This window comes from Scyliorhinus torazame, chromosome 14, assembly GCF_047496885.1.
Source record: "Scyliorhinus torazame isolate Kashiwa2021f chromosome 14, sScyTor2.1, whole genome shotgun sequence".
Lineage (NCBI taxonomy): Eukaryota > Metazoa > Chordata > Chondrichthyes > Carcharhiniformes > Scyliorhinidae > Scyliorhinus > Scyliorhinus torazame.
Window position 1 is genome coordinate 78523794 of NC_092720.1, and position 12173 is coordinate 78535966.

At 48.5% G+C, this 12173-nt stretch overlaps 1 protein-coding gene across 1 annotated transcript in view; it reads left to right on the forward strand.

Moving 5' to 3' along the window:
- Positions 1 to 12173, forward strand: part of LOC140389828 (spermatogenesis-associated protein 16-like) — a 370821-nt gene that overhangs the window by 129324 nt on the left and 229324 nt on the right. Inside the window, exon 6 of the mRNA XM_072474394.1 lies at positions 3995 to 4079. Within this exon, the coding sequence (XP_072330495.1) occupies positions 3995 to 4079 (85 nt within the window). The remainder of the gene's footprint in view (positions 1 to 3994; positions 4080 to 12173) is intronic.

Genomic DNA, 12173 nt, shown 5'->3' on the forward strand with positions numbered 1-12173 from the left:
CAACAAAAATCAATCACAACAAAATCACCAGCAGTCTGCAAAAGCATTTCTTCAATATCTTCATCAAGTTGCTGGTTCGGATCAATCCGCCTCTCGCTCTGCCTTCTGCAACTCCCAACAGCAGACTCCCGAGCAGTGGCCAATCGCACCGACCCAGAGCACGCCAGAAGAGAAAAAGAGCTCCCCTTCCCCTTCTCCAGCCAAGGCAGCAGAACATCTTACCATCCTTCCTTTCCTTACTCCAGGCCAGAAAAGTAAAGAGGCAGCAGCAAAAAAACACACAGCATCCAGGCATCTGTAGCTGCAAGCAACAACAAGCAGCCAACACCGCTCATTCGGATCAATCTGCCTCTCTCTCCCCTTCTTGCAGCTCCCAGCAGTAGACTCCTCAGTAGTGGAAAATTGTACCAACCCTGAGCACACCAGAAGAGAGAAAGAGTTTACCTTCTCCAGCCCAGGCAGCAGGTCATCCTCCCATCCTCCACTTCCTTATTCCAGAAAAAGATGCAAACAGCAACAGCAGCCTCCAGGCATTGGCTGCTACAAGCAGCAGCAAACAGCAAACATAAACTGCTTGAAATATTTTGTTTTTTTAAACGGTCAACAGTAACAAAAATTTGAAAACCAGCTACATTACATTCCACATATCACACAAACTATTAAACATCAAGGAAACGCCACCGTCCCAAATTGGTACCAATACAAAACTATATCAGCTAATTTTCACAAAACAAAACGCATGGTATCAACCCTCACTGGTTCCTCAACAGAAATGGAGGAAAAGCCTGGGAATGTGTTATCATGTCCAGAACTTTGTCGTAGAAATGATCTGTCCATCAACGTATTACTTGTTCTGCATATCAGTGCCATTCTCCGTCCAGGAGCCACAATTGTGCAGGCCTTCTCGCACGGCCCAATCTCACCGGAACCAAATCTGGCATCCACATATTCTATAAGCGCTCAAGGTGCTGTTGAACATCCTTGACTTCCAACGTCTTTAACCTGCGGTGATGTGCCAGTTACATGCAGCCCACACCACTCCAGCTACAAAGGTATCAGTAGTCTGCAAAAGCATTTCTTCAATGGCGTCATCAGGTAACCCAATTGGATCAATGTCAGGCACCAGGTACCGTAGCGTCTTCTTGCTTCAAACCGGATTGCCTTCAGGACTAATACATCCCCTTGAGCCTGATGTTCCAGGACACAGGTATCTTCGAAAAACTCGTCCTTCTTTCCTGCTCCAGAAAATGAAGGAAACAGCAGCCTCCAGGCATTTGCAGCCACCAGCAGGAGCAAACAGCAAACACAACCTGCAGCTGTGGAATACTCTCACAAATAACAATGGCCTTCAGCTGTGCTGCCAGAGGTTGCTCACAGCCAAAGGGAGTTAAAGTGACATTCAGCAAATAACCACATTCAGGGCCCTGTCCTGGATGTGTTTGGTAGGACAGACAGGCTGCAGCTGTTGTTGCACCAGTTATGGGTATGCACAATGTTGGAGGATCACCTGTAGGCCCCGCAGGCACAGAGCCCCTCACCCCCTCCAGCTCAGGGGTGATCCCGACCTATGTTGCACAGCATCCGTCCAGGCCCATTCCCCAGCCGAGCACTGAGGCAGCAACTCCAGTGCCCCTGAGTTGCATGCTGGGATTGGAAATAGCTACTCACCTCCTCAGCTCCCCTCAGCAGCCATTGCGCTAGCTTCCCGTTTTTAAATAAGAATGCTAAACGCCCGCGTGACCTCTCACTGGAGTGCCAGTTAGTTTCCAGCAGGCCGTTAGATTGGGCGTCCGTCTCGTTAATGAGATGGAAATTTGCTCTTAATTGGTGTGTCGCCATATCTGGGCTGAATCCAGAACCCGCCAACGGGAGCCGGCTGGTGAGATTGCAAACTGAAGGGAGCGGGATGTGGCACAGTGGTTAGCACTGGGACTGCAGCGCTGAGGACCCGGGTTCAAATCCCGGGCCTGGGTCACTGTTCGTGTGGAGTTTCCACATTTTCCCCACGTCTGCATGGGTTTCGTAACGTTGGTCTGTTTACTTGCTATAAATATGGCGGGCAATATGGTCGCCTTCCTTAATCCTAATTATGTTTACTTTCAGAGTCGCCAGATATCTCTCGATACCGCCACAAGATTCAAACCCGAATACCGATCAAAGAGCCAATACACCAGTTACTTAGTTCAAAGTCAATACTATTTATTTACACACACAGTAATATCTACTCATGCACAACAGTACTACAAATTAAACTATCTCTAACACTAACGCCTATACTTAACTTTGGGTGCCCACTTAGTCAGAGGATCAATGGCCGTTGTTCGAATCTGAGGCTGTTGGGTTCGAAGAGATACAGGAGAACAGCTGAGGTCATCCGTCTGGTAGCGAGCGCTGACCTTGAACTTACTTGCTTCTGGTGATGCTGTGCTCCGCACTGTCTGTGCGGAGTCTGCACATCATCCCCGTGTGTGCGTGGGTTTCCTCCGGGTGCTCCGGTTTCCTCCCACAGTCCAAAGATGTGTGGGTTAGGTGGATTGGTCATGATAAATTGCCCTTAGTGTCCAAAATTGCCCTTCGTGTTGGGTGGGGTTACTGGGTTATGGGGATAGGGTGGAGGTGCTGAACTTGGGTAGGGTGCTCTTTCCAAGAGCCGGTGCAGATTCGATGGGCCGAATGGCCTCCTTCTGCACTGTGAATTCTATGATAATCTATGCTGGTGGATGGGTCTCTCCGCTTGAGAGCCAAATCCAAGAGAGCGCATCTCTTGTGGGGGTTCCTTCTTATACTTGGAGGGGCTTTGTGCGCTTTTAGGCGGGCCTTAAACTTGGTCCCAATTATTTGGGCAGCTTCTCGATCATTGTTATCGATCTTAACCAATAAAGGGATGGGTGCCCTGATGGCTGGGCGTGTCTTAGGTGGCCTTTGGCCTTGCTTTGTTTGTGTCCTTTGGTTGGGGTACTGGCGCAGGGATGTCTGCGACAGTATCAATTACCTGAGTGTTAGTCCTTTGTTCCTCGGAGATGGGCCATCAATATGTTAATCGACCCAGAGTTTCGATTCCGTCTGGTAACTGCTTCCCAAATATACATTCAGGCTCTGTGCCTGCTTGTTGTTTAGTATTGTCCACATTTCCCTATATTCTTTGTGAGCATCCATTTTGTATTCTGAAAGTGGCCATCCCAGATGGCTACAACCCCCACAATCCAAAGATGTGCTGGTTAGGTGGTTTGGCCACACTAAATTTTCCTTAATTGGAAAATAAAAATAATTGGCTACTCCAAATTTAAGAAAAAAGATTGCAAACCGATTAGCGTCCGGCGCAGATTCTGATTTCGACCTCCCCCGTGATTTCACCGGCACACCGGGATCATTAAATGGCCATTAAATCGTGCCCGTTGTCTCCATTATCCTGCGAGAATCTCTGCACAGCAGCTAAATACATCTTACATTGGTGCTCACTGTAATTTATATGCTCAAAGCTGCCAGCAGATGGTTCTCATTTTTGGCAGAGAATGTGTAACAACCGTATTTAGCATTAACAAGTGACCCAATAATAAAGCAATTGTATTGGCTAATCATTATTTTGATAGTTTGAAAATTTCATAATTTAGATATGTGCACAATTGCTAATACTGAACGAAAAATATGGGGCTGGATTCTCCGCCGGCAGGATGCTCCATTTTGCCGGCAGCCCGGGGATTTGCTGACGGCGTGGAGCTGCCCACAATGGGAAACCCCATTGACCTGCTGGCGTTACGGAGCCTCCCGCCGGTGGGGTGAACCTGAAATTTGGTGTGGCGGGGCGGAGAATCTAGCCCATGAAATTTGGGGAAGCTGTCCATTTAGAATAAATATATATACAGCAAGTAAAACTTAAACTTGAATTCTTGAAAAAGCACAGTACCCAAAAACAGCAGTAGAAAGTTTGTGGTCTTGCAGGTTTGAGTACTACGTATAGCATTATTTTGTTTGTGCATTCTATTTTAATCATTAGAAGCGCGATGATTGCTGACTACATTTATTGGCTGCATGGAGCAAAGGAACAGAACATCAGCAAGCACGTCAAGCTTTATTGGCAGGTGAGGACTGATAAATGGAAGAGGAATTACTTGAATTGTTATAAAAATACAAGACTGATAAATTGTTACGAAGTACATTCGTGAGCCACAGTATAGAAAGTATTCATGGAATAATATATCAAAACATATTGAAATGTCGAAGACTTATTTTATATAAAATAACATTGAAGCATAACAGTACGGGTTAGAGAGTGTGATAAGGAATGGAACAATGGAAGAACATTGGTAGTGTTATGGGCCAGGGTTTAGAGAACTCCAAAGTGTATCATGGAGTTCACCTGACCCACAACTTTTAATAGATTGCGGTATGTGGAGCACACGGCCCACTCTACAGGTGTGGTAGAGCAGAAATGGAAAAGTATTTTTTAAAGCAAAACAATGTTTATTCTATGAATTCAAGTTAACCTTTTTAAAGTGAACATCTTAGCAACCATTAATTCAAATACAACCCCCAAACAATACAACACTAAGTAATCCTTTAAGCTTTCCTTTTAACATCTATAAGACTTAAAACACCTTTTACCAGAAGCACATCAGGTTAAAGTCACTACTGTTATTAGTTTTAAATCACCGGGATCGATTTACAGTCTTTAGATTACAGAGAGAGACTCTAATACACCTTCTGGCTGTGACTGCAGCTATCCAGCTCTGAAAACGAAACTAAAACACACCCTGCAGCAAACAGCCTAAAACGAAAATAAAAAGCTGACAGACAGCCCAGCTCCACCCACACTCTGCCATCACTGATAAGCACCCATTTCTTAAAGGTACATTTCTTAAACACCCATTTCTTAAAGTTACTCTCACATGACACCTCCCCCCCCCCCCAGAAAAAAAAACCCATCAACTTCAAGATGGTTTCAGTTTTCACCTTTTCACTATCCTTTAAGAAATGCACACAGTAAATATACTTTTTTGCTTAAAAAAAGACAACACACGCAAACAGGTACAACAATATAGTCCATTTTTTGATATTTCCTCCAACTGAAATCCTTCTCGATTGACAGTCTCTTTGAACAAGAAGGTCTCTGCACGATCCGTCAATTTCTCTATGCCTTGGCATTTCTCTTTAAAGTCAGATACTTTAGTTCAATCTGATCACAGAGTCCCTTGTAATTCTCCAACACAGGAGCGTTGGTTATTACAGCTTTCAGGCCGTCAAATGCCTGTTGAAAGTCCGCTGTCCACTCAAATTTTTGACGTTTCTTCAGCAAGTCCATCAGTGGAGCAATCACGCGACAAAACCTTTGCACAAATGTTCGATCAAATCCACTCATGCCAAGAAATTGCATTATTTCCCTTTTTTTTAATTAAATATTTTATTGAAAATTTTTGGTCAACCAACACAGTACATTGTGCATCCTTTACACAATATTATAACAACACAAATAACAATGACCTATTTTATAAACAAAAAATGAATAAATAATAAATAACAAAAATGAAAACTAGCCCTAATTGGCAACTGCCTTGTCACAGGTAACACTCTCCAAAAATATAATTTAACAGTCCAATATATAATTATCTGTAGCAACGACCTATACATACTATACAGTATATATTAACAACCCTGAGAGTCCTTCTGGTTCCTCCTCCCCCCCCCCCCCCACCCCCGATCCTGGGCTGCTGCTGCTGCCTTCTTTTTCCCATTCCGTCTATCTTTCTGCGAGGTATTCGACGAACGGTTGCCACCGCCTGGTGAACCCTTGAGCCGACCCCCTTAGGACGAACTTAATCCGCTCTAGCTTTATAAACCCCGCCATGTCATTTATCCAGGTCTCCACCCCCGGGGGCTTGGCTTCTTTCCACATTAGCAATATCCTGCGCCGGGCTACTAGGGACGCAAAGGCCAAAACATCGGCCTCTCTCGCCTCCTGCACTCCCGGCTCTTGAGCAACCCCAAATATAGCCAACCCCCAGCTTGGTTCAACCCGGACTCCTACTACTTTTGAAAGCATCTTTGTCACCCCCATCCAAAACCCCTGTAGTGCCGGGCATGACCAAAACATATGGGTATGATTCGCTGGGCTTCTCGAGCACCTCGCACACCTATCCTCCACCCCAAAAAATTTACTGAGCCGTGCTCCAGTCATATGTGCCCTGTGTAATACCTTAAACTGAATCAGGCTTAGCCTGGCACACGAGGACGACGAGTTTACCCTGCTTAGGGCATCTGCCCACAGCCCCTCCTCGATCTCCTCCCCCAGCTCTTCTTCCCATGTCCCTTTTAGTTCATCTACCATAGTCTCCCCTTCGTCCCTCATTTCCCTACATATATCTGACACCTTACCATCCCCCACCCATGTCTTTGAGATCACTCTGTCCTGCACCTCTTGTGTCGGGAGCTGCGGGAATTCCCTCACCTGTTGCCTCGCAAAAGCCCTCAGTTGCATATACCTGAATACATTCCCTTGGGGCAACCCATATTTCTCGGTCAGCGCTCCCAGACTCGCGAACTTCCCATCCACAAACAGATCTTTCAGTTGCGTTATTCCTGCTCTTTGCCACATTCCATATCCCCCATCCATTCCCCCCCGGGGCAAACCTATGATTGTTTCTTATCGGGGACCCCCCCAAGGCTCCAGTCTTTCCCCTATGCCATCTCCACTGTCCCCATATCTTCAGTGTAGCCACCACCACCGGGCTTGTGGTGTAGTTCCTCGGTGAGAACGGCAATGGGGCTGTCACCATAGCCTGTAGGCTAGTCCCCCTACAGGACGCCCTCTCTAATCTCTTCCACGCCGCTCCCTCCTCCTCTCCCAAACACTCACTCACCATTGAAATATTAGCGGCCCAATAATACTCACTTAGGCTCGGTAGTGCCAGCCCCCCCCTATCCCTGCTACGCTGTAAGAATCCCTTCCTCACTCTCGGGGTCTTCCCGGCCCACACAAAACCCATGATGCTCTTTTCAATCCTTTTAAAAAAGGCCTTCGTGATCACCACCGGGAGGCACTGAAACACAAAGAGGAATCTCGGGAGGACAACCATCTTAACCGCCTGCACCCTCCCTGCCAGTGACAGGGATACCATATCCCATCTCTTGAAATCCTCCTCCATCTGTTCCACCAACCGCGTTAAATTTAACCTATGCAATGTGCCCCAATTCTTAGCTATCTGGATCCCCAGGTAACGAAAGTCCCTTGTTACCTTCCTCAACGGTAGGTCCTCTATTTCTCTACTCTGCTCCCCTGGATGCACCACAAACAACTCACTTTTCCCCATGTTCAATTTATACCCTGAAAAATCCCCAAACTCCCCAAGTATCCGCATTATTTCTGGCATCCCCTCCGCCGGGTCCGCCACGTATAGTAGCAAATCGTCCGCATACAAAGATACCCGGTGTTCTTCTCCTCCCCTAAGTACTCCCCTCCACTTCTTGGAACCCCTCAACGCTAATGCCAGGGGCTCAATCGCCAGTGCAAACAATAATGGGGACAGAGGGCATCCCTGCCTTGTCCCTCTATGGAGCCGAAAATATGCAGATCCCCGTCCATTCGTGACCACGCTCGCCATCGGGGCCCTATACAACAGCTGCACCCATCTAACATACCCCTCTCCAAAACCAAATCTCCTCAACACCTCCCACAAATAATCCCACTCCACTCTATCAAATGCTTTCTCGGCATCCATCGCCACTACTATCTCCGTTTCTCCCTCTGGTGGGGCCATCATCATTACCCCTAACAACCTCCGTATATTCGTGTTCAGCTGTCTCCCCTTCACAAACCCAGTTTGGTCCTCGTGGACCACCCCCGGGACACATTCCTCTATTCTCATTGCCATTACCTTGGCCAGGACCTTGGCATCTACATTTAGGAGGGAAATAGGTCAATGCGGGTCCTTTTCCTTCTTTAAGAGAAGCGATATCGTTGCTTCAGACATAGTCGGGGGCAGTTGTCCCCTTTCCTTTGCCTCATTAAAGGTCCTCGTCAGTACCGGGGCGAGCAAGTCCACATATTTTCTATAGAATTCGACTGGGAATCCATCCGGTCCCGGGGCCTTTCCCGCCTGCATGCTCCTAATTCCTTTCACCACTTCTTCTACCTCGATCTGTGCTCCCAGTCCCACCCTTTCCTGCTCTTCCACCTTGGGAAATTCCAGCTGATCCAAGAAGCCCATCATTCTCTCCCTCCCATCCGGGGGTTGAGCTTCATATAATTTTTTATAAAATGTATTGAACACTCCATTCACTCTCTCCGCTCCCCGCTCCATCTCTCCTTCCTCATCCCTCACTCCCCCTATTTCCCTCGCTGCTCCCCTTTTCCTCAATTGGTGTGCCAGCAACCTGCTCGCCTTCTCCCCATATTCGTACTGTACACCCTGTGTCTTCCTCCATTGTGCCTCTGCAGTGCCTGTAGTCAGCAAGTCAAATTCTACATGTAGCCTTTGCCTTTCCCTGTACAGTCCCTCCTCCGGTGCTTCCGCATATTGTCTGTCCACCCTCAAAAGTTCTTGCAGCAACCGCTCCCGTTCCTTACTCTCCTGCTTCCCTTTATGTGCCCTTATTGATATCAGCTCCCCTCTAACCACCGCCTTCAACGCCTCCCAGACCACTCCCACCTGGACCTCCCCATTATCATTGAGTTCCAAGTACTTTTCAATGCACCCCCTCACCCTTAGACACACCCCCTCATCTGCCATTAGTCCCATGTCCATTCTCCAGGGTGGGCGCCCTCCTGTTTCCTCCCCTATCTCCAAGTCCACCCAGTGTGGAGCGTGATCCGAAATGGCTATAGCCGTATACTCCGTTCCCCTCACCTTCGGGATCAATGCCCTACCCAGCACAAAAAAGTCTATTCGCGAGTAGACTTTATGGACGTAGGAGAAAAACGAGAACTCCTTACTCCTAGGTCTGCTAAATCTCCACGGGTCTACACCTCCCATCTGCTCCATAAAATCTTTAAGTACCTTGGCTGCTGCCGGCCTCCTTCCAGTCCTGGACTTCGACCTATCCAGCCCTGGTTCCAACACCGTATTAAAATCTCCCCCCATTATCAGCTTTCCCATCTCTAGGTCCGGAATGCGTCCTAGCATCCGCCTCATAAAATTGGCATCATCCCAGTTCGGGGCATATACGTTTACCAAAACCACCGTCTCCCCCTGTAGTTTGCCACTCACCATCACGTATCTGCCCCCGTTATCCGCCACTATAGTCTTTGCCTCGAACATTACCCGCTTCCCCACTAATATAGCCACCACCCTGTTTTTCGCATCTAGCCCCGAATGGAACACCTGCCCCACCCATCCTTTGCGTAGCCTAACCTGGTCTATCAGTTTCAGGTGCGTTTCCTGTAACATAACCACATCTGCCTTAAGTTTCTTAAGGTGTGCGAGTACCCGTGCCCTCTTTATCGGCCCGTTCAGCCCTCTCACGTTCCACGTGATCAGCCGAGTTGGGGGGCTTCCTACCCCCCCCTTGTCGATTAGCCATCACCTTTATTCAGCTCCTCACCCGGTTCCCACGCAGCTGTATCTCCCCCAGGCGGTGCCCCCCCGCCTATCCTCTCCCATACCAGCTCCCCCCTCTCCCCAGCAGCAGCAACCCAGTAATTCCCCCCCCCCCCCGCTAGATCCCCCGCTAGCGTAATTACTCCCCCCATGTTGCTCCCAGAAGTCAGCAAACTCTGGCTGACCTCGGCTTCCCCCCGTGACCTCGGCTCGCACCGTGCGACACCCCCTCCTTCCTGCTTCTCTATTCCCGCCATGATTATCATAGCGTGGGAACCAAGCCCGCGCTTCTCCCTTGGCCCCGCCCCCAATGGCCAACGCCCCATCTCCTCCACCTCCCCTCCTCCCCCCATCACCACCTGTGGGAGAGAGAAAAGTTACCACATCGCAGGATTAGTACATAAAACCCCTCTTTGCCCCCCACATTCGCCCCACCACTTTGTTCGAACGTTCTTTTTAATAACCCGCTCATTCCAGTTTTTCTTCCACAATAAAAGTCCACGCTTCATCCGCCGTCTCAAAGTAGTGGTGCCTCCCTCGATATGTGACCCACAGTCTTGCCGGTTGCAGCATTCCAAATTTTATCTTCTTTTTATGAAGCACCGCCTTGGCCCGATTAAAGCTCGCCCTCCTTCTCGCCACCTCCGCACTCCAGTCTTGATAAACGCGGATCACCGCGTTCTCCCATTTACTGCTCCGAGTTTTCTTCGCCCATCTAAGGACCATTTCACTATCCTTAAAACGGAGGAATCTCACCACTATGGCTCTGGGAATTTCTCCTGCTCTCGGTCCTCGCGCCATCACTCGGTATGCTCCCTCCACCTCCAACGGACCCGCCGGGGCCTCCGCTCCCATTAACGAGTGCAGCATCGTGCTCACATATGCCCCGACGTCCGCTCCCTCCACACCTTCAGGAAGACCAAGAATCCTCAGGTTGTTCCTCCTTGCGTTGTTTTCCAGTGCCTCCAACCTTTCCACACATCGTTTCTGATGTGCCTCCTGCGTCTCCGTCTTCATCACCAGGCCCTGTATGTCGTCCTCATTCTCGGCTGCCTTTGCCTTCACGACCCGAAGCTCCCGCTCCTGGGTCTTTTGTTCCTCCTTTAGCCCTTCGATCGCCTGTAGTATCGGGGCCAACAGCTCTTTCTTCATTTCCTTTTTGATCTCTTCCACACAGCATTTCAAGAACTCTTGTTGTTCAGGGCCCCATGTTAAACTGCCACCTTCCGACGCCATCTTGGTTTTTGCTTGCCTTCCTTGCCGCTGTTCTAAAGGATCCACTGCAATCTGGCCACTTTCTCCTCCTTTTTTTATCCGTATCCAGGGGGGATTCCCTTCTGGTTTACCGCACAGTGTTTTTAGCCGTCAAAATTGCCGTTGGGGCTCCTATCAAGAGCCCAAAAGTCCGTTTCACAGGGAGCTGCCGAAACGTGCGACTCAGCTGGTCATCGCCGCACCCGGAAGTATCTATCTTTATCTTAAAAACATTTAATGAAGGAGCGTCAACTGCTTCACTGGGCAAGGAATTCCATAGATTCACAAGCCTTTGGGTGAAGAAATTCCTCCTAAGCTCAGTCCTAAATCTACTTCCCTTTATTTTGAGGCTGTGCCCCCTAGTTCTGCATTCACCCGCCAGTAGAAACAACCTGCCCGCATCTATCCTATCTATTCCCTTCATAATTTTATAGATGTCTAAAAGATCCCCCCCGCATCCTTCTAAATTCCAACGAGTACAGTCCCAGTCTACTCAACCTGTCCTTGTAATCCAACCCCTTCAGCTCTGGGATTAACCTAGTGAATCTCCTCTGCACACCCTCCAGCGCCAGTAGTCCTTTCTCAGGTAAGGAGACCAAAACTGAACACAATACTCCAGGTGTGACTTCACTAACACCTTATACAATTGCAGCATAACCTCCCTGGTCTTAAACTCCATCCCTCTTGCAATGAAGGACAAAACTCCATTTGCCTTCCTAATGACCGGTTGCACCTGTAAACCAACATGACAGTAGGGAGTAGAGTCTCCTGTGGAATCAATTTTCCCTTCTCTGGGGTGGTGGAGGAGGAAAATAGGTGGGATTCCTGCCACTCAGAAAGTTACCCAGAGGCAAAATCAGCTGGCTGCTGAGTAAAGGTAAGCAGCCAATTCAAATGATACCACAATTCGGGATGGGTTTTCTGGCTCAACACAATTTGCCGATAGTGAAACTGCTGTCCACTGCACGGGGAGGTCATTGCAACTGAAGGTGCTATCCCCCCCCCCGAAGAAGGAATGTCCAGCAGCAAAGATTGCACTTGCATTGTGTCTCCGAGGGTGTCTCCAGTTCGAGGTGTCCTCAAGGTCCATTGCCAATCTCTGCCAGTGGGCAGCTAAGGCTGTAGAGCTGCCCATGTAAGCTTTGTGCATGCGCAATGAGAGAGAACACTTTCTGAGTGAGACACGGTCTTAGGTGAGTGTGGCTATCGGATATTTGGTGCAATGGAAAAAGTTGCAATTTTCTCTCCTTGCTTTCTAACTTTTTAAATCTTCAGAGTATAGTCTTGCCCTGCTGCAGTAGTAGAGGCTACAGGGGGAAGAGCTGATTGGTAAGTAGAGGGTAAGATTAGGTATGCATTTGCTACCGTTATCACTTATAGTCTGTAAGG